The following is a 26,893-nucleotide window of genomic DNA, read 5'->3' as shown; positions in this document are numbered from 1 at the left end:
CCGGTTGGAGATAGCTTCAGCACTTTCAATGCTGAAGACTGTGCCTGATTTTTTTGAAACCTGGGAAATCAGTCCTTCCACAAAGATTTCCACTGAAAGTCTGCATCTTTCTTTCTTTTCATATGATTCCAGTCTATCAGTAACTGTTACTGCCAACAGGTGTTCTTGGAATACTGAAGTAGTTATGATATTAAATATTGGTTGTTCCATTAAATTCATTGAATCCTCCTCCCCACTCCTCCCCATTTCCAATGATATTAGTGACAATTCATGTAATTTGTCACAAATATCAGTGAAAATCGCATTAGCAATGCAGTCAAAATAATTCTGCACTTTTCGGTCTAAATGCAAATCCATCCCCTTGAATTTGTCCAAGAGTAGATCCAACAAACGTTTTTGGTGAGAATGAGGGCACTTTAAAAGTTTACCAAGCTTTGAAAGCACAGCCTGAATTAATGTCTCTAACCATCTTTCAAAGTCTAAGGTTTTTTCAGGTGGCTCACAGTCTACAGAAGATCTGTGATGCTGTATCTTTTTATATGACTCCGTTTGACTTACGTTTGTTAACGGTGGGATGCTGGCTTCATGTTCAACACAGGATTTCTGCTGCTGGGGATCTGGAATTGGATTGTTTTCTGCTTTTGCAGCACTGTGTTGGTCAGCATTTTGACAGCTTTCTTCTGTGTTAGCTGTTTCTTGGCTGTTAGCATCTATATTCTGTGCTGTATCAAACTCCTGCTCAGCAGAATCGTCCAAAAATTTCACACGTGACAAAACCGTTTTGCCAGTAGTGGTGTGGACAGAACAGTTTTCATGTACAGGGGAGTTCTGGGAAGACCTCAGTGGTGATACTGCTACTGACTGTTCACACAGGTCCATTACGTCCTCTACAAAACCTACAAGCCGCTTAGCGGTGAAGCAATCCGGATAGCCTGAGATAAGCTCTCCCCACTGCTTGATCGAAAAACTACTGAACAAGTTATTCAAGAGGGATACCAAAGCATGTACTGTAGAATTATCCCCATTGGTCTGAACTGTTTCATCATTTGTCATTGTGTTACAGTTCGAGCTTGCCATTTCACTTTTTTGTTTTTTATGTCTAAAATGTTGTTTTGTGTTAAACTCCGTGTTTGAACGTTTAAAGCGCTGCTGTCCCGCTGTGTGAATGCGGTTCAACTGAACAGCCAGGTCTATATATAAGGTCGGTTTAAGGTTTCTTTGTAACGTCACCTGACGTTTCTTTGTAACGTCACCAGTCAAAGGACTGGCCCGCCCCGTCATAACGAAAGGGGCGGGACAAATCTGTTGCTTAGCAACTGAAAAAAAGGCACACCGCGCTGAATGCTACATCCGGCCTGCGACGGTACACCGCCTCCGCACCACCGTTTAAACATGAAGTGTGGATGTTAGAAGATCCCAAATATGGTGAGCTACTGGGAAATTACTCACGTTTTTGTTCTTGAGAGTGAGCGATAATAAGCGACATTTTATTGAGAAATTACAGTAGTCTGTCTACAAAAACTACAAAAATGACCTAAATAAGACAGAAGTACACATTCATTTTTATCGTTTTGTCAACAACAGGGCGCATGAGGTTTGTTCAGTATTTGTTGTGTCTACAAGGCTCAGGCGCCCCCATGAAGTGTCTTATTTGTATAGTTGAAAGCATTATAAAGGAACGCAAAACTAAATTACATATAATTATAATTCTTGGCACTTTCTGGTGTGTGTGAGTTAGTGTTTCTCTTTTATGATTTGTGGGTCCAGCATCAAATTCAGAATCCTTCCCATCACACATGAGGTCTTGAATAATCATCTTATTTTAAAGACCTCGTAGTTTGATAGTTTGCTCTCAGACTGTGGGCTTCCTTGTGGTTTTTAGGATATTTAGAAGTAGAAGGGGATCATCCTTCTGTGGAACCAGCTCCCAGTTTGAATGCAGGAGACGGACACTATCTCTACTTTTAAGATTAAGTTTCAAAGTTACCTTTTTGCCAACGCATATAGCTAGGGCTGAATCAGGTGACCATGAATCCTCCCTTAGTTACCCTGGGACTACCCTGCTGGGGGATTCCCACCATGTGTTTATACACCTCTCTGCATTCAATAATTAGTTCTTGTTCATCTCTGGCTCTCGTCCACAGTGTGTCTTTTGTCCCCTTTTTCGTCTCCTCATCCCCAAAGGGTCGCAGCGGGCTGCCCCTCCCTGACCGTGGTTCTGCCAGAGGGTGCTTCCTGTTAAAAGTGAGTTGTTCCTTCCCACTGTATTGAGGTTTTTTCTTTTTAATTGTAGACTTTCTACCTTACAATCTATACCACCTCGAGGAGACTGTTGTTGTGATTCAGCTCTGCATAAATACAATTAAATCGAATTAAGTGGGTTCAGCTGTTTTGTGAAATAAATGTGAGTGACATGGTAAGTAATAGCCTGCATGTAACTCATGGTAAGAAGAGCAATATCGCCCCCTCCTGGTTCAACCTTTTTTTCTTTGCAGTAATCTTTCCAATAATAATACATATGCACTAACCTCATGCTTGCTGTTAACAATAGCCTAAAGACACAAAATCAAGTTTAGTTTTTTCCTTAAGTTTATGTTTTTTTTTTATATGGTTGGCATTTATTTTGTTTCTTTTTAATAATTATATTGATTCTATTGATTGTTTGCCAAGCACTGAGGTCTCTGCTTAGACTGTGCTACTGGGATCACTGATTTAAAAATGAGGCAAAAGCACCAAAGTTGTGCTCAAAAATAGTACAGTGAGCTACAAGCTGTTGCTGTAGTAATTCTAACACACTTATTGTTTTTAAATACATACATGTTTAGTTCTTTTAAACCTAATTATATATATATTTTTTGCAAAAGTGTCACCTAAACACCCAAATATACGTAATTCAAAACTTACTTTAATTATTACCCATTTGGCTGGTAACATGGACCCAGTCTGATGGATAGTTACTGAACAGATAGTATTTTCTTTAAAGGCTGCATTCAGAGCAAATCATTGTAAAAACAAGACAAGTCAATAAAAAACAAGTAATAACTATAATACTAAACTACAATAGAGAGAAAATCCAGTAAATATAATTATATTATGTAAAAAATATACAAATATTTACCTCTAATTTAAAAAGACATTACAAGGGTACTAGTTTCATTTTAATCTCAACATAATCTAAATTGACACTAAATCAGTTTAAATATTACAGCTGAAGGTGATTTTAATAAATGTACTGCTGCTTGACTTTGTTTTACTACTGCAGTATAATTTATCATGTACAAAAGCTCCAAATGTTGTTTCTCTGACTTAATGTTCTGATGACGTTTGTGTTACTTTGCAGGAAATAGTCAGGACCCAGATGAACCTGTGCTGGAATTCAGTGTGGGTGAGTAATATGAGCATTTATGAAGGCTGTCCATGACCTGTAATTAAATTTAGCGTCATTAGTGTCACTCATTGCAAGTGACAGTGCACATGCTTTCAGCATGGAGTCTGCTCTTATGGTAGCAAAATAAATTCAGAAAATCTCCATCAAAAAGCAGCTCAGCAGCAGAAATATATATGGTCAGCTGGTTGTGAGTTAATGAGCATGTGAAATCAGTGTGAACATTTTGAAACAACAACTCTCCAACCTCGTAATTGTAAGACTGCCTGTGCAGCCACAGGAGCCTTCAGAGAGTCTTCCTGCTTGTCTCTTGGGTTGATTTGCTCGTGTTTTCTCACCCAGTCAATGACTGTAAAAGGGCTGGACTAATTGGAGGCAGGTGTAATTGATTGCACTGATATGCTAGTCTACTTATAGCCCACATTACAAACACTGCTGTGTTATTTTGTCTCTCAGTGCAGGTATGTAATGTGACAAAACCTCTAATGATCTGATATGTTTGGGATGGATGGGCTGTGAATTATATAGTGAATTGTCTTATTTTGTCGCTCTGTGCAGGCTTTCTACTTACAGGGTGGTGGGTCTCAGAGGACAATTGCTACCCTTGTTGAAGTGAACAACGTGTGGAGTGCAACTGGCTTTGTGGCATAGCTGGCTCTGGCCTTGGACTGTGTGTTTTTACTTTGTACCTAAATGGGACACTGGACTTTTAACTACTATTCATTGTGTTTATAAATAAAATTTTAGAATTTTATTGACTGTCATCTTTTTGCCCACGGTGGAGACGGTTGGTCAGACCTAGAATCTGTGTGTGTGTGTGTGTGTGTGTGTCATCAGCAGGGTTTTGCATAAAAGAGTGTGGTCAATTCATTTATTGTAGTTTTATGGCAGCACCCTCTAGTGGCCTTGAAGCAAACAGTCTCCTAACTAAGCCATGGCATCTCTGGTCTCTCCTACTTTTGTGTGCTCTGCTGGAGGAGCAGCATTGGATCTAGTGATACTGAGTAAGCTGATTAGGACGGGCCTGGAGAAATGTGGTTTGCATGAAGTATCAGGAAAAAAACAACCTTGTATTGTAAAATAATAATACACGAATAATAAATACTTTTCATGACATTCAGATTTCTGGACTCACGAGTTCATAGAACATTAATGTTACGAAACATTGAGAAGTCTTAAAACTACATTGTATACTTATTATTTATTTACTTTAATCAGATTTGACTGGTATTTTTAAACATTAAGTTTTTGTTCCTTCAACTATTGTATTTAAGCTTATGACTCACTCACAGTATGTTTATATAACTGCCTAAAAAACGGTGAGGATGTGGCCGCAGTGGCTGAGAAGCAAGAACTTTGCTTTTTCTTCTTTTTTTTTTTTCTTTTTTTTTTTTTAATTGGGAAGCATAAATGAACATACCAGAAAACCCTGCACGAAGGAGCCATATTTGTTTTTTGTGTGTGCATAAGATGAAGCTTTAGTATTATTACACATATGATAAGGATGTTAGCATGCAACACACAAACTCAAGTGGTGTTGCCAAGATAGTTGCTGACTGGCAAGAAACTTCTAGAAGAAATCTGGTGACAGTCCAAAGCACAAATGAACATGTTTAATACTCGTGCAAGACCCTGTGGGAAGGTGCCAGATTGCTGTATTTTGTGTGAATCAGGAAAAGTGCACGGTGATGACTAAAGCTTATAAAACATCTCTCTCCTTATGTGTGCATATATGAGAAAGAAAATTCTGCCAAAGCAACTTTAGCTTCTTGCAAGCATCAGTACACAAAGGATGCTAACACAAAGCTAGCCAAGAACCAAGAGTGATTTTAAAGTTGAACGTATGCCGACCCCAGCAGCCAAAGGGAGCTCCGGGGAGAGCTTCTTGGGGTCCAGTGATGTGTCCTGAAGAGACGACATGAGCTCTCCCTCCTGTAGGCCCACCCCAGCAGTAGGTGCTGTCTGTCTCATTCCGAGTTAACTGCTACTCCTCTACATCTAAACGAGCCAGTTGAGGAGGTTCAGGCATCTGACAAGGGTGCCTCTTGAACGCCTCCTGGGTGAGATGTTCCAGGCATGTCCCACCAGGACAGACAGGACACACCCAGGACATGTTGGGGAGATCACAGCACTCAGCAGAGAATGCCTCAGTGTCCCCCAAATAATGGAGGAGCTGGCTCGGGAGAGTAAGGTCTGGGTCTTCTCTGCTTATGCTACTGCCACCGAAACTGGACACCAGATAAGCTCAGAAAAATGAACAACCTGTTTAAATAAAGGTTAATTTAAAAAAAATGTTTGTCATTAGCTAGTCTGTGTACATGTGCTTCTTCTCCAGTGTTGAAAATGTTAAACTCACAACCTGCACATTTTCTGGTTGCATCATCAAATAAATACCCCCAAAAGTAGTCTGAGTACTTTTACACTGGTTTTATGCTGCGATATTTTCAAAGTCTTTCACTGAACACATTCAGTCACACATTGTTCATCATTTATTGGAAGTTTATTGTTTAATGTCCTGTCTAAATAACTTCAGTCACCATTTGTATTCATTAATGAATAACTGACTTCTAATATTAAAAGAAATAGAAACTGTTGTGCTGTTGTTCACGTAGAAGGGCCTGCTGCTGGATGTCCAGACTTTGTGCGTCAGCAGGAGGGTCAGGGTACAGGGTTCGAACCTCCTCATGAGATGTCGTATCTGCTGGATAAAAGCAAGCTACATCACATCAAGGATTGTCCTAGAGCTGCCCTACAGTAACAATCAACTGACTAATATATGAAATACTTGCAGTAGCACAATAATAAACACAAAGCAAAAAAGTGTTTAGTGAAGATAAAAAACCCCATCAAAGTTTTAGTTTGGATAAAGGGAGACAGAGCACCAATCTAAACAAGTCTAAATCATCTGGCACCTCCACACTTGTAAGAACAGCATGACCAAAGTGATTGTAGGAGGAAACAACCTTGACTTCCTTTACATAGCTTAGTACTGAGAATAAAAGAAAAGCATGATTAGAATTATTTGTGCTTCTTCTTCTTTCGGCTGCTCCCTTTAGAGGTCGCTACAGTGGATCATCCGCCTCCATCTCTCTATTTCTAGCATCCTCCTCAGTCACACCAACCCCCTGCATGTCCACCTTCACTACATCCACAAATCCTTTCTGTGGTTGTCTGAAAACATCATCCACGGAGACTCTTGCCTGATCTCATCTGTCAGCCTCTCCATCACCAGTGCAAACAAGAAGGGGCTCAGAGCCTCTCTCTGATGTAATCTCAACCCATCACATACTTCTCTGCCCCTCAGGACTTTCTTATGCAGCACCACAGTTACTCTCTTCGCACCTTATCATAGCCTTCACTCCTACCCTCTCTATGCCTCCCGTCTCCATCCTCTTCAGAGTTGCCTCACTTCCTTCTCTAATTCAATTTTCGTCCAAAGTACTCCTTCTCCCTTCTCAACACACTTTCTTCACATTAGCACATTTCCATCTCTATACTTGGTTACTCTCTTCCAGCACAATTTATGTGCCTTGCCATTCATTAAAAATCATTTTCTCCTTAGTGTCCAGCCTCACATACAACTCACTACAAGCCTTTTCCTGTGCCAGTGACACCTCTCTCTTTGCTGTGCACCTAGCCTTTTAGTACTCCTTCCTTCAGCTCCCTGACTATCCCACTCTTTCTTTGCCAGTCTCTTCCTTGAATACATTCCTGAATCTGTTATTATTTGTGCAATGAAAATTAAATCAAGAAAGATTTTGCTTTTACAGTCTCACTGCAGGTTGATACATTATAAGCACGCCTGTGGTTCACATAAGCATTAAAAGCTTGTATTACTCCCTGATGTTTTGCCTGTTAGCATGTGCAGCAGCTGGAGAAGGACTCCTAGCTGAAGACAGGACAGCTTCTCGATGTGCAGATTGGTCGTCTTCTACGCAGAAGCAAAGGAGAAAAACCCCAAATTAAACAGAACAACTACTTCTAATAACAAACAGACGTCTCTCTAAAACCGTGGCAGCAGTTCACCATGTCAAATGCTTTCTTGTCGTGCACAGTGACTATAACAATCAGCCCCACTGGCTGCACTGTCCTGCAGTGACATAAGTTAATTCAGCATTGCTATAAAACAATGAGGCTATTACGTTTGACCTGTACTTGCAGAATACATTCCAAAGCTTTTGTTCCCTAAAGCATTCGTCCTTCTTTGTGAGCAGTTTGTGACAAAAGAAAAGCCCAGAAACAGGCACCAGTTCAAAGGCATTTCTCAGATGATTTGCTGTAAACTTGAATACAAGCACAGATGAATAAATGTCTTGGAAAACATTGTACTGAATACATTCTTCACTACGAATATCAAATTAAGATCACACGTTAACAGCCCAGAGTTAGTATCGTGTCTTTGCCTCACCACATCTGGGGGTTAACTGGGTTAAATTCAACATAGCAGCGTCTCTAAATGACTGATTCTAAGCCTGGCACAAAAGATAGAAATCCCTGTTGTTCTGGCATCTTATGCCTGCACACATTACCCTGCTGTTCAGTGGTGCCTGACTGCAATACCTGTTTACCAGATTGTAGTGGGTCTCGTGTGAATCTGTGCAACCCATCTGAACCTCCAGTTGTCACCGCTCTTTCCTCAGACACCAACGTAAGGCTGACAGCAAACTGAACACTTCCTGTTGATCATCTGAAGCACGACAGGGGACTGAAGGCAGGGCAGGGATCAGGAAAATAAAGGTTTATAATTTGCACAAATCTTACCCTGCTGGCTGGGAATTTCATTGGGTGGTGGGTGGTTTGGTGCTGACACTGAGCAATTCTGTGAATGCATTTTTATTTATTTATAGAGTTGTCATACAGGGCAAAATGTGAAAAAATTTGCAGTCTTTGCAATGAGTTACTCAGAGTTCTAGACGAGCGCTGGCTAAAAACAGAGGAGGGCCTAGATGGTGCAAGATTTGCCAGCTTTTTCTGCAAGGTTGGGATGGGCGGAGAGGGCTGCCTCTGCAGGACAACAACCACCTTTTCCTCCTTCTGCTGACGTGTTTCAGCTTCATGGATCCTGCCTTGGTTTTTCAGCTTATGCTGCAGAGTAGATAAAACTATCTCTCAAAGTCCACTCCATTGTGATACATATATATTTAACATTACTGTTTCTCATTTTCTAAAGCTTAAAACAACACTAATTTGCTTTAAGACCAAGAGTGCAGCAGGTCAACTATCACAGTAAATATAAGGACTTTTTGTTAATAGGTTGTTGCATTTGCTTTGTAATGCTGACTTCACACAAACTGGACGGCAACAGGTTTTTCAACTCGAGCAATCTAAACATCACCACAGTTAAATCAAACCAGTCGTCGTCTGATTTTTGTTATGTTTAAAAACTATAGTGTCACCGTCTGCCTGAGAAATATTCTGCTACAAGTGGGCTTTGGTATTGTTTTTCTCTCCCTCTATCGCCTGGGCGGAGGCCATTGTGGGCTCCCGCCTTTGGCCTACATACCTGGGAGATGGTGAACACCTGCGTCTCATTAACCAGCCTCTACTTACGGGAAGAAGTTAGACTGCTCTTTGCTGGATTGTTGCTTGACTCATGTTAGTGAAGTCCTGGCTAGGACACTAGTAATCTAGTTCTCTTGGATTTTGAATCTTGTGCTAACACGTCGTTTCCCTGTGTACAGACACCCTGGACCTGCCCTTGTTCCTTACAGAAATTCTGGTACGAGAGAGGAGTGAGAGACTGGTGAGACGCCAAGAGAGACAGAAGGAGAGTGAGTGTGTTCCCCCTGCTTTTCCCTGCAGATTCCCTGGAGACCTGATCCCTGCACCCTTGTCTATAGCACTTTGACACTGTCGCACATTTAACTTGGTCTAACACAGGGCCATATAGGTTTTTCCCCTCTTAATAATAAACAACTTCATTTAGGAATTGCATTTTGTGTTTATTTGTGTCATCTTTGTTTAATATTTAAATGTATTCATCAATTTCAGAGAAAGCTCACATACTCAATACCAACAAGAAGAAAGAACTACAAATGACTAAAGTTGCAGTGAGGAAGTGAGATCTGACTAATGACAGGAAGTAAAAAGAGTCATCAGTTCAGAGACTGTGACGGTTGAGATCGACAACAAGAAAGACGTGAGGCAGAGAAGCACGATGGATGAATTCAGATGGATTCAAATGTTTTTATCTCTGATGCTGATGATTCTGATTCCAGGTAAGGATACAGGAAACATTTTATTAGCAACAAAACTAAATATTATCAGTATTACTATGGTCAATAAACTTTACAGTAAATAAGAAAGCTGAGCATGTACTGTTGTTTTAGGGAAATATGGGACATGTTTACAGACCCGAGTCTAAAATCTTCGCTCTGATTGTAAAACTGCTGCATTCTAATTTATCTTTCATATTTCTCATCAATCTTCTCAACAGTATCTGAAACTGAAATATCCATTTTTATGAAAGTTGGAGATGACGTCACTCTGCCTTGTCTAAATGTGATAGATGAGCAGAATAACTGTGACAGTACTGAATGGACCTTTGTTTCAAGACACAAAACGACAGTAGAGCTGATCACACTTGGACAGACAAAGTCAAATCAGACAGACTGAGTGTTACAGCGAACTGTTCTCTGGTTATTAAGAAGCTCACATTTGAGGAAGTTGGTCTTTATTCATGCCTACAGTACAAATTAGGAGAAATACAAACTCTAAACGCTCTGGTTCATCTGTCTCAGGTTAATCTTTTTATTATTAGTCATTGGGAAGCACCTACAAAGAAATCCGTCACAATGAGAACCTGTTCAAACCATTTGATTTTGTGACCAAAGGTGCTGGTGTAATGACTTGTAATTGTGACAGCCCTGACACTTTGATATAAGTACTTGCTTTTGATGAATATATTATCTGTTTTGATTAAGGGACTTGCTTTTGAAGCATTGACTACTTATTTTGAGCAACTGACTTTTCTTTTTGATGAGGTGACTCACTTTTGCGAGTTATCCACCATGTTTTGCAGTTTGCACCAATTGTTTTGAGAAGAGCCTTAGTAGTGGTGCAGAGATCAATTCTGTTGTGAGAAATGCACCAAAGCAACTGAGAAAAACTGTAAACTGCTCTGTGGTGACATATGGACAGTGTCATCACACCGTGAATTGGCTGATTAAACGTCAAGATATGAACAAAGATGACAAAGAAATACTGACCTCACAGACTGACTGCTCCACTACTGTGACCCTTTGGAAGTCTCACTATATCTATCCATCAAGATATGAGAAAATGAAGTGTGACGTGACTGATGCTAACACAGGAAGTGTGCAGCTGTTTACCTTTAGCTGTCAGACCTCAGATGAGGAAACAGGTGAGCTCACGATCAGCTGTTTAAAACAACTAAAAATAGCTAAAATATTAATTAGATGTATTTCAGGTGTTTGGGCAAAATAGCTTTTGTTGTGTTTATAATTTTGGGGCGATCGTGGCTCAAGAGTTGGCAGTTTGTCTTGTAATCGGAAGGTTGCCGGTTTGAGCCCCGGCTCCGACAGTCTCGGTCGTTGTGTCCTTGGGCAAGACACTTCACCTGTTGCCTACTGGTGGTGGTCAGAGGGCCCGGTGGCGCCAGTGTCCGGCAGCCTCGCCTCTGTCAGCTTGTGGGGATAGGTTAATTGATTAATCCAAAGTGCCCATAGGTGTGAATGCGGGAGTGAATGTGAGCGCGAATGATGTCTTTGTGTGTTAGCCCTGCGACAGACTGGCGACCTGTCCAGGGTGTACCCCGCCTCTCGCCCTATGACAGCTGGGAGAGGCTCCAGCACCCCCCGCGACCCTAAGAAGGATAAGTGGAAGCGAACGGATGGATGGATGGATGGAAGGGGAGACCTTGGCAGTACAATAATGGTAACATTTAACAATTTCAACCTAACACTCAAAAACACAAAAGAAAAGAAAACTAAGAACTAATGGAAAGAATATAACTGAAACCACAGGTAATAATAAACACAATGCCAATTTATTTGTCTCACAATCTGATACATTTGGTTTTGGGTTTTTTGCTTGTTTTTCACAGGTACATTATGATAAAGATGATGTTTCAATAAAGTATGAAAGCACTGGAGGCTCTGGTGTTTCTGTCAGATACCACTGATCCACAACATCAGCTCAGCAGAAAAAAACTGCTGTTGTATTATGTTGCACTATATTTTTTCATAGATTGTTTATTGCTTTATCAGTGTGCATATATGTGTTTGTATATCTGCAGTTTAGGCCTGATGATTTTATGATATTAAAAAGTGTTTTTCCATTATGTAAAATCCCAAGCAGCCAATAAAGGCTCCAGCACGTGAGTTTTATTGTCACGGTACTGGGTCTCTGACCCAGTGTTTTTGTTGGTTTTAGTTATGTTCTTTGTTTATTGTAGTTCATGTATAGGTTTCCTGTTACTTTGCCTTCCCCATGTCCCGTGTCTAGTTACCCTTGTCTCCATGTTCCTTCTGCCTCCCCAGTGAGTTGCGTCTTTTGTCACTCCTGTCTCTCTGCTCCGTGTTCAGTTTGTTCAGTGTCAAGTCAGCGTCTTTGTGTTATATTTCCTGTTACTGTGACGTTCCCTTGTCTCATGTCAGTGTTTGTGGTTTTGCTTTGATCTTTTCATGTTTGATTACTCCCACCTGCACCTTGCTCTTGTGTCTCATTCCCTCGTTATCCCTCAGTGTATTTAAGCCCTGTGTTTTCCTTGTTCTGTGTTGTGTTGTACGGTGTGTGTTTACCTGTGTGCACCTCTGTGTGCTTAGTTTATTTTTCCAGTGTAGTTTTGTATTGTTTCTCCCAGCCAGCAAATAAAGCTGTGTTTTTTTGAGTTTGCCCTTTGCCTCTGTGAGTCTGCATTTGGGTCTTCTCTTACCAGCACACAGCTAGTTCATGACATTTATTGTTATATTTTGTTTATTTTAAATAAAAATTGGTATATATGTATACATAGTTATTATATATATATATATATATATATATATATATATATGCAAATTCATTGCCTCAAGCAAATAAGCAATGTTTGCTTAAGATAACTACATTAGGACAACTTATCCATTCATGAATTACATTTTTGTCATATTTTATATTTGTATTTTGAAAACAGTAGCGATGTCAGCTACCATTTCACACACTTCACATGGGATTTTGTTGGTTGAAGGACCCTAATAGACTCTAGAATTGTCACCATAAGCGCTGCCTGTCTGTTTCGTACGAGCATAACAGTTCAGGCTCGGCTGTGTTGCATGTGTGTCAAGAAAGAAGCAAGCATGAAGAAAAAGGAAGTGTACCTAATAAAAGAAGGAGGAAAGGAACAAGGTTTATCTGGCAATAATTAATACATTGGGAAATAAAAATTAGCAGAAAAAACTTGTAAGATTTCATTTTATTTTTCTGATTCTAAATGTTTGGTATTGACATCCAAACCATTATAAAGGCCAAAATATAATCTCAGTAAACAGATGAGTAGATTAAATAATAAGTGTAAGTAAAAGCAATAATAATCTGCCATTACAGTTTTTTCTGATTTCTTAAGCACATTCGAGTTAGGCTGGACCCGTTGGCCAGCTACCCTCAGGGTCATTCCACGGTTGATTACATGGTCCACTATTGTAGCTCTGATGTCATCAGCAATTCTATTTCTTACTCTTCTTACCCTTCCTCTCCCCCCCTCCTCATCTTCCTCTCCCCCCTCCTCATCTTCCTCTCCCCCCTCCTCATCTTCCTCTTGCTCCTCCTTGTCCTTGTCGTCCTCTTCATCCTACTTCTTCACCTCCACGTCCTCTTCCTCGGCCTCCTCTACTTCTCACTCTTTCTGCTCCCTCCATTGTACTCCGCACACACAGCTTACCTGTATTATAGTGCTTAGGCTGATTGCAAAGTGAACTAATTATCTAAAAAAGTTTTCACATGTGAAAGTGTGCCAGACAGTTGGCAAATTAGTGTTAATGATAGCCATACATGTGTATACTTTTGCTAGGAGTGTGTTGGAAATTTGGTAATTGAGTGTTGTGCAGTGAATTGTGCCTACAGTTTTGCAAAGTGTGTGTTACAAAATTGCAAACTGAGTGCAAAGCAGTTTCTGTGCTTTTAGTTTTGCACACTCAGTGAGTGGTTTTGCTATAAGTCTGAATAGTTTTAGAAATTGTGCTACAGGAATCACAGTTAGGGTTTAAGCATTCAGAAAAAACTGTAAATGTTTTTATTTTCCATAGTGAAGGATATAAAAAAAACAACAACAGCAATAGAATAATATTAAACACAAAGTGAACCCGTCTTCCTTCATTAAATAGGTTCTTTTAGATGTTAAGGAGGAATTGACTTAACCAGGCTGGCGGAGAATGAAGACAACCGGACACCTGCAGCAGATGGGGAATCAGTGAACTTTTATTGAGACAGAGACAACCTCTCAACACAGCTCACATCAGGAGATTCCCAAGATTTGCTGTGAGGATAGGTGTATATTCTCTAAAACTTACAGGAGGGGGTTGTGAGGAAAGTGCTGCATTAGCAGAAAAACAACTCCATAAAAGGAAATCGGCCTTGGGTGTTCTAGCCTCTTCGCTTGCAGATATCTTCCACCTGCAGGATGAGGCGATCGCTTCTTATCGCTCTCAAGGCCAAAGTCGTGAGCACATTTTTATTACACAGTTGCACAGTAACTTTAAAGCTGAACAATATTTAAAGCTGAATAATGTTTGATCAGATTATATTTTCTTCAAATCCCCCTTTTGACCCATCTTAAATGGGTCAACACACAAAAATAAGTAACATTCAAAGGAACACAGAGACGTGTCGAAGCCTGGCTCGAAAAACTCCTCGGGTCTTATCATTTGTCTTTGTCTGTCATTGCAGATGAGGAGAAAAGAGTCCAGGCACCACCCTGCCCAGGGGTCGGCTGCAAGCAGTCTCGGTTCCCGACGAAAGCAGTAACAGCTGTCCTGCACACAAGGATACACGAGTCAGTGCAACCAGGGTAGTGACACAAAATTAACAGTTCCTGTAACCCAGCAACCAAAAAGCATAAGTAATGATAAAAATGTGGAGAGTACAGAGTATACTATAATAATGAGAGATATAAACGTGAAAATGTGAAAGAATAAATCAACCGTAAAATAAACCCAGAACGGTAACTGCTAAGGACATTCAAAAGTGAATATGGTAAAACGTGAGGAAGGGGTGTGGAAAAAAAAAACAATTTATATCCAGTGGTGGGAGTACACATTCGCTCAGGCTTAAGTCCGGAGACCCTGAGAACATCGCTTAACCCTCACAACCCGACCAGACACAGTTCAACCAGATATATCCTTCAAGAGGAAGTGGGTGAGGGAAACAATTAATAACAAACCTAATACAAAACACCACAGAGAAACAACCATTCTAGAAGAATTTAAACAAGAGAAAGACGATAATGGTCGTCACCCTCACGATCAGAGTTTTCATCATCCGTTGGCGAGGAGGTGGGAAGTTGACTAGCCAATAAAGGCATCTGCCGGGCGAGATCCTTATCCTCAGGAGTGAGAGCTGTAACAATCAGTCTCTGGAAGAGGGATCGAATGCATGGAATACAACAGCAACCGCAGGTGACTAGGATAGCAACAAAAACTGAGATGGAAACTAGGATGGAAGCTACAAGGGCCTTATATTTGCCAAACATGTTAAGCCAAGAGTCCCACATGGCAGTATCAACGCCCGAGTGTTCCTTCATTTTAACAGTAAGAGCTGTGAGACCAGTAATAGCTTTAGTGAGGGAACCATCAGGAGCTGTGTTATTGGGGATATAGGTACAGCACTCCTGACCAAAAAGGCTGCAGACTCCGCCTCTTTCTGCGAGGAGAAAATCCGTTGCGACCCTGTTTTGGAAAGCCATTAGGGAAGTGGCAGATAACTGTGCATGCACAGCTTCAAAACCATCTCGAGTGTAATTAGCCAACAGTTGCACATTAAAGTGAATGTAGTTAATTCTGTCTACATTCGCATTTATTTCAACCATCCAAAGTATCGAGGCCCATCCTGCTTTAACCTGGTCTCGCAGTTTATATTCATCGGGGACCCCACGGGGTATACCTACAGCATCAATATAGGTTGGATTATGAGCTGAACCTGGGATTAGAGAACGTTTAGAGCGGCGTTCAGAGGAGGATGGGAGGCCAACTTCGTGTACTTCTATAGAGAGATCTACTGGAGTGACTAAAACAGGTAAAATAAGAGTTATGAGAGCGCAAAGACCTGACGCATCCCGAGGGAAACCATCATATAACTTGTTGTTGCCACACCACCACCACAAATCAGCCCTAGCCGTAGGTCGGAAGTTTGGTTTCATAACCGTCATCTCAGTGCACCAAGAAGAGTTCAAGCTACCTAGTTTTACTGCATTGCCAGTCAGGTTAATACAAGTGAAATTGTTCACAGCTACATCTGAAGAAAAGAAAGGTGGTTTATTAGAGACCGAGCGTTGAGTTTTAGGAAAGTGGTTTTCCAGATATGAGCAATGACCTCGTTTTGTATTGTTCATAAGATGCAGGAGGCATGCACTATTGACTGGCGCCGGTACAACTCTTAAAGTGGGGCGGGCTCCCATACATACTATGCAGTCGGAAGCCGTCTTGTCAGCAGCTTGTTCAGCTAGTAGTAACCAGTTGTTTGTTGCTCCAGAAATACCGGTTAGAATTTGGAAGAGGTCATCTTTAGACATTTTATTTGTGTCTACAATGCGTATTCGGCCGTTTCTCCCCCCGTTTGTATATGTCACCGGAGGGCCATTAAAGGTGGGGTTATCATCTTTAACTACAGAGCTTGGAGCTGCACCAACGCTAGGGCATATTTCCATTTGCCAATACAGGGCGGTGCGATCAGTCCAAGGGGCAAGTATAAATTGTTGACAGGAGGTCAAGGCCAGATCCTTTAGGGTAAAAATTAAGCCTGAAAGATCCGGTTTTTTTGCTATTCTGAGCATATTTTGGTTTCTCCAGTGCAAAGCCTGACCCCTAGAGTGCTTGGACCAATCGAGGTCCGTTTCTGACACTAAACTGGACCACTTCCACTGATGCCAACCTCCCAGGGTTATATACCACACTGAGGAGGAGAGATGTACTGCAAGGTTAAAAAGATCCCCCCCTTGGTCTTTGGTGACGGGAGTGACTGGGAAGCTAGCGAAATCTATTTCGACTACCCAACTTTTATTGTTGGGGACACAGAGAGTAATCATTCTAGTCGTGCTTGGGGTACAGGAGGTAACCGTGTCTCGTTTCTTTCTAACTGGATCGGGCGTGGGCAAAACTGGAGAGGAAGTGGTGGGCAAGACCCTAGGGGCTACATTTGTCAGATTGGGACTGTCAGAAAGGGGCGAAGCTTTTGAACTTGAAGGTGTCAGAAGTGTCGGGGGCCCTTCACAGATCAGGATTATGCCAATGGGAATGAGACCCAGGGCCAGGAAGCAAACAAAGACGCAACATCTTTGCCTGCCTGTCATTTCAGGGGGAAAGGGCCAAGACATGTTTACTTAGCTTGGGTGTCTTCTAATAGAGGATGATGGGGCAGAGAAAGGTGGTCCAGGTCCCCCCACCTCGCCAAGGGCGTGTTCTAGGAGTTAAAGAGCAACAAAAAGTATCAGTGGCACAACTTTAAATGAGCTTTCAGCGGTTAAAACTATTGCAATGTAAAATATAAATCTTAAAAAGTCAAGCCAATATAAAAGCAAAGTCATAAAAGATGTTAAAAATAGAAAAATAAAAATGTTTTTAGTTCAGTATGAAGAACACCCCCTTTTGTAACCAGCCGGCTTGTAGGTTGAGTTTTGGCTCCCTCAAGTGGTTGGTGATGCTGTTGCAGCTCCTTCTGACAGGTCCTTCTGCACCTCTCTCAAGGTTCTTCCTGGTTCGGTGGCAGCAGCGCACTGTGTGTAATGAAACCAGGTGTCACCTTTCCCTTCGAGCCTGACAGCGTGGGAGGTCCGCTCTGTTATGCGGTAAGGGCCTGTCCAGCGAGGCTCAGCCCACTTTCTCTTTGTGACTTTCAGGAGGACGTAGTCCATTCCAGGTGTAGCCGCCTCTTTCAGCTCTTGCTGGTTTCTTTCAGCGACCTGTGAGGAATACTGGGCAACAAAACTGCGGAGCATGTTATAATATGTCCTCGGATCGAGGTCTGAATCAGCTTCATCCGACATTAACAGGCGAGAGGAGGGGCCAGGAAAAGGCCTGCCATGCTCCAACTCAAATGGAGTGTAACCAGAGGTTTGATTTACTGAGCATCTTATGGACATTAATGCAAGAGGCAATGCCTTAACCCAATCTAATTTGGTCTGTGCACAGATTTTAGCCAATTTAGTTTTTAGAGTTTGATTCATCCTTTCCACTTTCCCCTGGGACTGGGGGTGGTAAACTGAGCCAAACTTATGTTTCAAACCTAATGCGGCTTCAACCCTCTGCAGATCGTGGTTCCTGAAATGTGAACCATTGTCCGACCTTATGACCTCGGGAAACCCATGCTGTGGTATATAATGATTAATCAGACACTTCACCACAGTTCTACTGTTTTCACTTGCTGTCGGCCAGGCTTCTGGCCAACCTGAAAATGCATCCACAGCCACCAGCAGGTACCTGTAACTACCTACTCTGTCCACCATGTCTGTGTAATCAATGATTATTTCTTTCCCTGGGCAAAGTGGGATGGGGAAGTACCCTGCTATTGGCTTGAAGGCGGGCTTGATTCCAAATTGGTTGCACTCCTTACAGGTTTTAACCATGTATTTTGTCATGTCTTTTAGATAAGGGTGCCACCAGGCAGCTAAGTTCCTCATCATTTGTGCAGGTCCCACATGCCCCACTCCATGTGCCTCTTCCATTGCTGTCTGTCTGACCCCTGGCGGTAGAATGGGCCTTCCATCTGGGCCACGCCAAACATCTGTGTTTGTGGCCCCTCTTGTTACCCATAATGATTTTTCCTGGGGGCTGGCTTTGTCCTGTAACTCTCTGATTGTGGCTAGGCCTAGTTGTATGGGTGGTCTTTCTGGAGGGGGTGTGGCTTCTGGGTCCATTACCATAATCAGGGAGGGTAAGTAACCAGCTGTCTGCTTAGCTACTAAGGCGGCCTGTTTGTTACCTAATGCCACTAAGTCCAATCCGGCACTGTGTCCTTTGCATTTTACCACTGCCACCTTAACAGGTAACAACAGTGCTTCCGCTAATTCCCTCATTTCTATCTCATGTTTAATAGGCTTTCCGCTGGCTGTCAAAAAACCAGCTCTTAGCCACTGCTTGAGCTCCACATGCACTGCTCCCACAGCATAAGCTGAATCACTGTATATATTCACTTTCTGTCCCTTTCCCATCCTTAAGGCTTCAATCACCGCTCTCAGTTCAGCTCTCTGTGCAGACTGTTGTCCTGTCAACTGCTCTGCTTTCACTGTTTTCCATCTCATGTCTGTCTGTTCCACTATTGCCCATGCAGCCTTCAACATTCCACTTTCAGTTCTGAAACAACATCCATCTGTGAACCAATCTTTTTCTGCATCCATTAGAGGTTCTGCCTGCAAATCTGGCCTGATTTTCTCCTGTACCTGCACAACCTCTTCACACATATGTGGTTCCCCCGATCCCATGTGATCAGCCATGTTTATGCCTTCATGTGAGTAGGTGATGTGTGGTGCTTCCAAAATGGTACTGAGGCGTCTCTGCCTGAGTGAAGTGAGTGTGAAGGCCTGTGAGGAGACGTAGGCCACCACACTGTGTGATGTCAAAATTTTTAGTGGGTGGTTCATCACTATGTGTGCTGTTTTCTGAATGATTTTTGCAAGTCCAGAAACGTGTTGTGTGCACGGTGGGTGGCGTTTTTCAGTGTTGTCAAGCATTACGCTTACATATGTCAACACTTTTCTCTCTCCCCCTTTTTTCTGGAACAGGATACCATTGATATGGGTTCCAGTTCCAGAAACATCAAGATGAAAAGGCAAAGCATAATCTGGCACAGCAAGGTCAGAGGCGACAGAAAGCTGTTGTTTTAACTTTATAAACGCCTGTTCTGTTTCTGTAGTCCATGAGAGGGGAGCAGAGAGGTTTCTCATGCCTTGTTCATTTACCAAAGCGCGCAAAGGGGAAGTAAGGCCAACATAGTCTGGGACATAGGTCCTGCTGTAACCAGTCAGGCCCAAAAATGACAACATGTCTTTTACAGTTAGAGGTTTTGGATGGTGCAAAATGGAGTTCCTGTGTTCTGGGGACAAGGAAATACCGGACTGTGAGACCATGCGGCCTAGAAAAGAAACCTGTTTTCTTGCAATCTGTAGTTTGTTTTTGCTCACTTTAAAACCTGTGTTGGCCAGGTGGTGAAGTACCACTCTGGTGGCCTCCAAGCAGATGTCAGCCGTGGGGGCAGACAGCAAAAGGTCATCCACATATTGTATTAACATACAGTCAGATGGTAGTGGGGTGGTTTGTAAAAGTTCTTTCAAACACTGATTAAACAGTCCTGGGGAGAGGGCAAATCCCTGTGGTAAGCGAGTGTAACGCCATTGTCGGCCTCTAAATGTAAATGAGAAAATGTCACGCAGTGACTCACGAAGTGGGAGGCAGAAAAAGGCATTAGCCAAGTCAATGCAGGTGAACCAGGCATGAGATGGTGGGAGGTTGGTCAAGGCAACATAAGGATTAGGCACAGGCAAAGTAGGAGTGCCAAGTAAGGCATTAATCCTTCTCAAATCATGTGCCATTCTGAACTTCCCCGTGCCTTTTTTCTCAACGGGTAGGATGGGCGTGTTCCACTTAGAGCAGGAGGGCTCCAAGACACCGGCAGTGACCAAACCAGAAATTGTTTCTGCAATCCCAGCCTCAGCCTCCGGTCTGTGTGGGTACTGAGGCTGCCACAAAGGGGTAGCAGATGACAGTTGAAAAGAGACTGGCTCCACATCAACTAAACCTACATCTGTGGGTCCAAGGGACCACAAACAATCTGGAAGAGAGTCGAGTAAAGGCGCAGCATCACAGTGGTCTGTGTGTTCTCTGCCATGTGACCCGCTGACCACTCTATGTTGCAGTGTTGAGGAATTAAAGCAATCATTTAAAATTTGGTATGTGTTGGTAGATGGAGAAAACAAAACCTGTGGGAGTGTTGTAGGTGTCCAGTCAGTGGCCGCAAGGGAACGTTTAACCATTCCACCCAGCTCCTTAGCCTGGTGTCCAGGATGTAAGGCCAGTGACACATGGGGAGCTGCCTCATCAGACATCATGTACCACTGTAATTGATCTGTTGTAAAAGTAACCGCTGCTGCCACTCCCTCCGGTGCCGCAAAAATGCACGACATGTTCAGAGACCAAGCCCGCCCCTCACACTGCTCTTGGAACATGTGCTGGTACCAGGTGGTGTCATGCCTGTCATAAAACAGTGTAACATGAGGTGGGTCAGGGGGAGGGACATAAGGATGTAGGAGTGAGAGCCACGGCCGCCATTGCTGAAAAGCAGTACAAACTCCTGGTTCAGCAGGTGTTTCAACTTCCAATAATGCCCAGTAGATGTCAGCAGAGTCCGTCAAACAGGAGGAGGGTTGCAGCAGAAACTGACCACCTCCCTCTGGCCCATCAGAGCAGGGAAGTACAACCCCAGTAGGGAGAGTCACAGTTAGGCCTTGTGAAGAGCAGAGTATTGTGGCTCCTAATTTAATCAACAAGTCTCTTCCCAGTAAATTCACAGGCGCCTGTTTTGAACAAACATAGCTGTGTAACAAGGTCTGATCTCCAACCTTTGTGGGTAGGGGCACGGTGTAAGGCAGAGTTTTAGGTTCCCCAGATATGCCCACCACTGTAATCACTCTGTCAGTAAGTCTTTCACGAGCAACATCCTTAATGGTGGAGTACGTAGCTCCAGTGTCCACTAAAAAGCTGCTTCTTCTTCTATCTACAGTTATGGACAGCATAGGGTCCGCCGTTGTCCCTTCACCGTCCTGGGCAGTCTGTGGGGTGTCCTATAGCTGGGGACCACCCTCGTAGTACTCCCACCCCATCACAGGCATCTGTGGGGCCGGGGGCACTTCAACTAAAGCACCACGAGGTCCACCTCTGTGGCCAGGATGCTGATAGGGCCCACCACGGGCTCCCCTGCCTCTTCCAGCAGCCGGGTTCAAAGGGCACGCTTTAGCCCAGTGTCCAGGTTGTCCACACCGGAAACAAACATACATCTGGCCTCCCCTACCACCTCCCATCTGACCCCTTCCCCTGAAACCACCTCTGTTTCCTCCAAATGGGGAACCTCTCTGCCCATAAGGGGCCGGGGAGTGATAAGCACCATACTGGGGGGGCTGTGGATCAGTTGGCCATGGGTTCGGATACAAATCAGGGGCAACTGGACCAGGAGGGGGAGCCGCAGCGGCCACAAGCTGCTTTTTAGGCTTGTCACCTTTTCCACCCAGGTCGTTTTTAGCTTTCTGCAGCTGAACCTTCAACAGTTGCAACTGTAAATCTTCGACGCTCTCCGCTTTATCATCAGACTTAATCTGCACTTTGTTAAGATTAAAAATCAAATGTTTCTTCCAGATTGCAAAGTCACAGTCCTGCAAATCAGGATTATCCTCCATTTTCTGGCTTACTGACTCCGGAATGCCCCTCAGCACCGCCCTTCTAAACCACATGCTCTGTGAACAAGTCCTACTGGGGTGATGACCTGTATGGTTCACCCAGTCTTCAACAGCCTGATTTAGATAATGGGTGGGATTTTGCTTTCCCTCCCATTTAAATTTCTGTAAGGTGCCTTGATTTTTGGGTGGGAATTGTTTGCGCAGGGCCGGTCCAATAAACCTCAAGGCCTGCATTAGTGGCACCTCGTTCTCATGCATGGTAGTACCCGCATTTTGTTCCAGGTCCGCTGCCTGAGATCGGGATGTGCACCTAGTTATAATAGCTCTAAAATCTCCCAGTGCGAGGTCCTGTCCAGCTGTGTATTTATCCAAACCAGCCAACCAGGCATTCCCTCCCTCCATTATGTCAGGGAGTTTGTCCACTAGGGCCTGGACATCTCCGAATGAATAAGGTTGATACACTGGTGTACGTTGCGCTTTAGTCTGGACCAGGGGAAACATGCCTGGAGGCTGAGGCACAGGGCCCTTAGATCTAGTCTGATATCCTAAACTGGGAGAGGTAGGGAGGGGTGTATTGTTAAGGTCACTGAGTTCATCATCAGTATCCTCAGTTTCTTCCCCGCCTGGTGGGTTAGCAGTGTCAGCAAAAACGTGGGCTAAACTCATCTGTGTTTCCGGATCCTGACGGCCCACCAAAGACATGGTAACTGTGACATTTGGTGAAGTGCCAGGCTCAGTTTTTGCAGTAGCGGTCAGATCTCCCTTAACAGCGACAGGAGTGCTGGCAAAGGGGTTGGACCGGGAAAGAGGGGCTGACGCAACACGATTATTCACCTGGACCACTGACCTATGTTCATTTAAGCAGCTGCGTAATGCTGCTTCTTGATCAGTTAATTGTTGTTCAGTGGGTTCCTGTCTGTTCATTCGAACCGCAAATGGTGCGCTCGCAAATGGGTCAGTTAGGCCCTCAGATCCGGTTCCAAAACAATGGGACATAGAAGAGGGGGCTCTACTACTAGCTGAGGATGTCGCCGACAGAGAGGAGCTTCCTGGGCAAAAATGCTTGGTATCTATGGGAGTTGGAGCTACGGGCGGTTCTTCTCCAATAGTCATTATTCCACCAGAGATATTAAGTACCGGATATATGCCTGCTGAGGGAGGAGTTGAGGCAGAATAGGGAGGTGGCTGAGACCTATTTTTCTTCATGTGTGGTTTTGCAGTTTCCCATAAACACACCCAGTGATTAAATTTAGCTTTGCGGCCTGCGTGCTTATCTGCTTCCTTTCTGTGTCTCACCCCGCTCATCACACCTGCACCTGCTGCTGCTGAGTTGGCTTCTTCCTCTTTCTCTTTTGCCTGCATAGCCTTATTCTGCCAAATTATTCCCCAATTACCACTACTCCCCTCGTCCTTTCCCTTTTCTTTCATTAACCTTTCAGCTGTTTTCCTCAATGACTCTTTCTGCTTTTTTGCTTCTTTAGGCTGGTGTGTGGAGTTGATGACTGTCTCAACACATGTTAATTGTTCTCCCAATGTGCTAAGAATAACACCGGGACCCCAACCATCATCATTAGTTTCTCGATCTAATTCTCCATCCATTTTACTGTCAATGGAGGAGTGTTCTTTTATTGATTTTAAAGGAGAATTTGGGCCAGCTGGGTTTCTGCCTCTGTTAGGCACTAACAGCTGGGGCGCTGCTTTAAAGGTGAGTCAGCACTGAAATATCCCTTCAGGTGTTACCAAGCTTCTACCAAACCGGAGTCTGGCGGGTAACCTTGCCTAGAGCTTCCTGATAGGGGTGCTAGTTGGTTGTCACCTTGTTCACACGTCTCATTCACACTTCATACATTACCTGCAGTCACTCATTACCCTCCTTATGTATGTAATAAATGTGTAAAAAAAAAAAAATTCTATGTGTGGTGTATTATTTTAACCAAAAGAGGAACCTAGTTCCTTTAATTGTGTAATCTGTGAACAACGGAGAACCAAACTGTCCTGCCCAGTGTTCCACAGCAAGCATTCAGCGTGTATTTATGTGTGTCCAATATCAAACAGAACATCAAAACATTTAAAACACTAAAATCATCGGGGTTTTAAGAAGAGATCCGTTTTCTCCTATTGATCAAAGGGACCCCTCCTTTGGACTCCAACCAGTACTTCTCCTTTTTAAGTTTTAGAGGATCTTTTCTAATAAAGTCCTCTGGGCCTTCCTAACCCTTCTGTAGTTTAGAGAATATTACTAAAAAATATTCTCAAGGCCTTTAACCTTTTAATTTGTTTAGAAAGGCGTTACTAATAAACCCTTTCAAGGTCCCAGACCTGCACTGAGGTATATATCCGACACCGGAGAGCAACCCGTCGGCTGCAACCGTGGTCAGACCTCAGTTCACTCTTATCTTTATTCACTTATTCACTTATCTCTTATTCACTTATTTCTTATTCACTTGTCTGATTCTCAACAAGCCTTAAGTAAGCCAGACAATTTTGGTTATGAATTACTAGGAGTTTGGACACTAAGTATTTTTATAATGTTCAATATAGCAGAAATAAAAGGTCTGCTTACCTTGTTTTTGTGTGCACACAGCTTTTGTCCAAACTCCGTTCACTCAGACCACTGCCGATGTCCTCCCATCCGTTCCAGTTGCCCTGGAGCGGATCCTGTTCCGTGACGCCAATTGAAGGATATAAAAAAAACAACAACAGCAATAGAATAATATTAAACACAAAGTGAACCCGTCTTCCTTCATTAAATAGGTTCTTTTAGATGTTAAGGAGGAATTGACTTAACCAGGCTGGCGGAGAATGAAGACAACCGGACACCTGCAGCAGATGGGGAATCAGTGAACTTTTATTGAGACAGAGACAACCTCTCAACACAGCTCACATCAGGAGATTCCCAAGATTTGCTGTGAGGATAGGTGTATATTCTCTAAAACTTACAGGAGGGGGTTGTGAGGAAAGTGCTGCATTAGCAGAAAAACAACTCCATAAAAGGAAATCGGCCTTGGGTGTTCTAGCCTCTTCGCTTGCAGATATCTTCCACCTGCAGGATGAGGCGATCGCTTCTTATCGCTCTCAAGGCCAAAGTCGTGAGCACATTTTTATTACACAGTTGCACAGTAACTTTAAAGCTGAACAATATTTAAAGCTGAATAATGTTTGATCAGATTATATTTTCTTCAATAGTTTGTTCCAATAACGGTATAAATTTGTCTTTCTTTTTTTCCACAGTGATTAATTTGCCTTGTTGCCATTTTTATTGACTTCAGCAACATTGTGCAGGGGAATTAGAGCATCCATTTGCTGTTGCTATATGTGAAGCTAGCCTTAAAGGCAACTGATGACGGGCTTTCTGTCTCCCATTCAGTTATCCACTCATCTCTCTTAAAGTAGAACAATCTTGACTCAGGATAAAGAAAGAAAAACTCCAGACGTGTGAACGGCACCTCCTCACGACACATCCCCACGTTAACAGTACATCAATCTGACCCCGCTCCTTAAAAGATCATCGACTGCGCTTCAGCTTCTCATTTAAGCTTGTATGTAGTGAAAAATCTACCGTCTACAGTGGTGAGTGATTATATTAAACAAGGGTTTAAAGATTGTGTGTACTTTTTATAAAGAGGGTTAAGAAGTGGATGTCAATGTTATGTGACATGAACAAGTTTCCATTAGAGCACTGAAATACCAGCTGTTTCGATATTAAATTTGCCTTTAGGAATTAATCTGTAAGTGCTTGAAATGTAAGCTTTATTTAACGTTGTTTTGTTGTTGTTTTTTCCTAAAAGAATTATCCGGTTTTTAACATACGGATAAAAGGCACTACTGTTCAACGGAAATCTTCATTTTGTGGGCTATTTACTGTGGCATCATTTAATTTGAGTTTTAGTGGGAATTTTTTGTATTTAACTTACGTTAAAAATGGTCAAAGTAACTTACTCTTTTTAACGATATTTGAAATGGTCGCTAGCAGTTATGTTCTCGCCACTGCCTGTTACCATTATGGGTGTAAAGTATGGAGGACCACAAGAGCCACACACATTGAAATAAAGGATTCTACTTAAATGATGAATTGTAGAACAAATTCTGCATCTGTGAATTCATTTTAACTAATTTAACCCTCTGAGGTCGCGGGACGCGTCAAAATCACATGACCAATTTAAGAGGACACAGCTACAAGATGCAGCACGTCAGAGTCTCCATTTCAACTTGGGTCAAAAGTGCGGAGTTCAAGCTATATACCAGTTTACCATGTCAGCCAATCAAAAAAAAAATGATAAGGCAACATGTGACATTTGGTTGTTTAGGGAAAAGGGGAAGTTTTTAGGGGTGACACCCGCAACGGACAGCGGGCGAGCGAAAGAAAGAGAGAGAGCGAGTTTTCATATGTGAGACATTAGTGACGTTTAGCGTGTTTGGAGGCTAGAGTTAGTTTACCTGCTCTGTTATGGTAACTGTCTTGATTAAATAATATTTTTATATTTTTAAAAGCATATAAATTAATAAAAACATTAAAGAGTGTTTGAGAACGTTTATCCAGCCATGATTTGAAAGCATATAGCCCACATTTTAACAGACTGGTGTAGCAGTGAAGATGTTTAATCTGCAGTGAAAGTAATATAATAAAAGTCACATGTTGTACCAGCTGTTCCAGTGAAAGGTTTGTCCCATTAGCTTGTCTATATACCTTTTAAGTTACATTTCATCAAACAGTCCTGAGAATCCACACAAATGATCTTTTTATATATTACAGTCCAAAGTGAATGCAGATGGTCTCCTGCAGCTTTAAAATATCTAAAGGACACTGAGTGTGGAAACGATCTGTGTTTCTCTTTTTGGTCATCATTAAGTGCTAAAAATTCTGCTGCTGATGTACTCACATTCCTACTAAAAGACTTCCCTTTTGCTTCTCAGAGGAAAAA

The 26,893-nt window shown here is 42.7% G+C and overlaps 2 protein-coding genes and 1 pseudogene across 3 annotated transcripts; 1 reads left to right on the top strand and 2 right to left on the bottom strand.

Moving 5' to 3' along the window:
* Positions 1 to 1,027: 1,027 nt before the first annotated feature.
* On the top strand, positions 1,028 to 13,499 carry LOC146692347 (uncharacterized; annotated as a pseudogene). Its single transcript, XR_014915333.1, has 6 exons — positions 1,028 to 1,425; positions 2,145 to 2,244; positions 3,341 to 3,385; positions 9,067 to 10,208; positions 11,932 to 11,998; positions 13,111 to 13,499. The product of XR_014915333.1 is annotated as an uncharacterized LOC146692347 (transcript).
* A 273-nt stretch (positions 13,500 to 13,772) lies between these two features.
* On the bottom strand, positions 13,773 to 16,972 carry LOC146692346 (uncharacterized). The gene has a single exon (XM_085432433.1). It carries the CDS (start codon positions 16,902 to 16,904, stop codon positions 14,799 to 14,801), a length of 2,106 nt encoding a protein of 701 aa, XP_085288559.1. The 5' UTR covers positions 16,905 to 16,972; the 3' UTR covers positions 13,773 to 14,798.
* A 4,390-nt stretch (positions 16,973 to 21,362) lies between these two features.
* Positions 21,363 to 24,528, bottom strand: LOC146692345 (uncharacterized). The gene has a single exon (XM_085432432.1). The coding sequence runs from the start codon at positions 23,568 to 23,570 to the stop codon at positions 21,363 to 21,365; it is 2,208 nt and encodes a 735-aa protein (XP_085288558.1). The 5' UTR covers positions 23,571 to 24,528.
* Between the last annotated feature and the right edge of the window lie 2,365 nt (positions 24,529 to 26,893).

This window comes from Copadichromis virginalis, linkage group LG15 (assembly GCF_057382275.1).
Source record: "Copadichromis virginalis isolate Kocher_CV1m ecotype Utaka linkage group LG15, C_Virginalis_male_GT1.1, whole genome shotgun sequence".
Taxonomy (NCBI): domain Eukaryota; kingdom Metazoa; phylum Chordata; class Actinopteri; order Cichliformes; family Cichlidae; genus Copadichromis; species Copadichromis virginalis.
Note: the sequence above shows the minus strand (reverse complement) of the source record. Positions and strands in the feature narration are given on the sequence as shown.

Coding starts and splice junctions, on each gene's coding strand:
- LOC146692346 (XM_085432433.1), bottom strand. CDS start 16,904: ATGTCTTGGCCCTTTCCCCCTGAAATGACAGGCAGGCAAAGATGTTGC.
- LOC146692345 (XM_085432432.1), bottom strand. CDS start 23,570: ATGGATGGAGAATTAGATCGAGAAACTAATGATGATGGTTGGGGTCCC.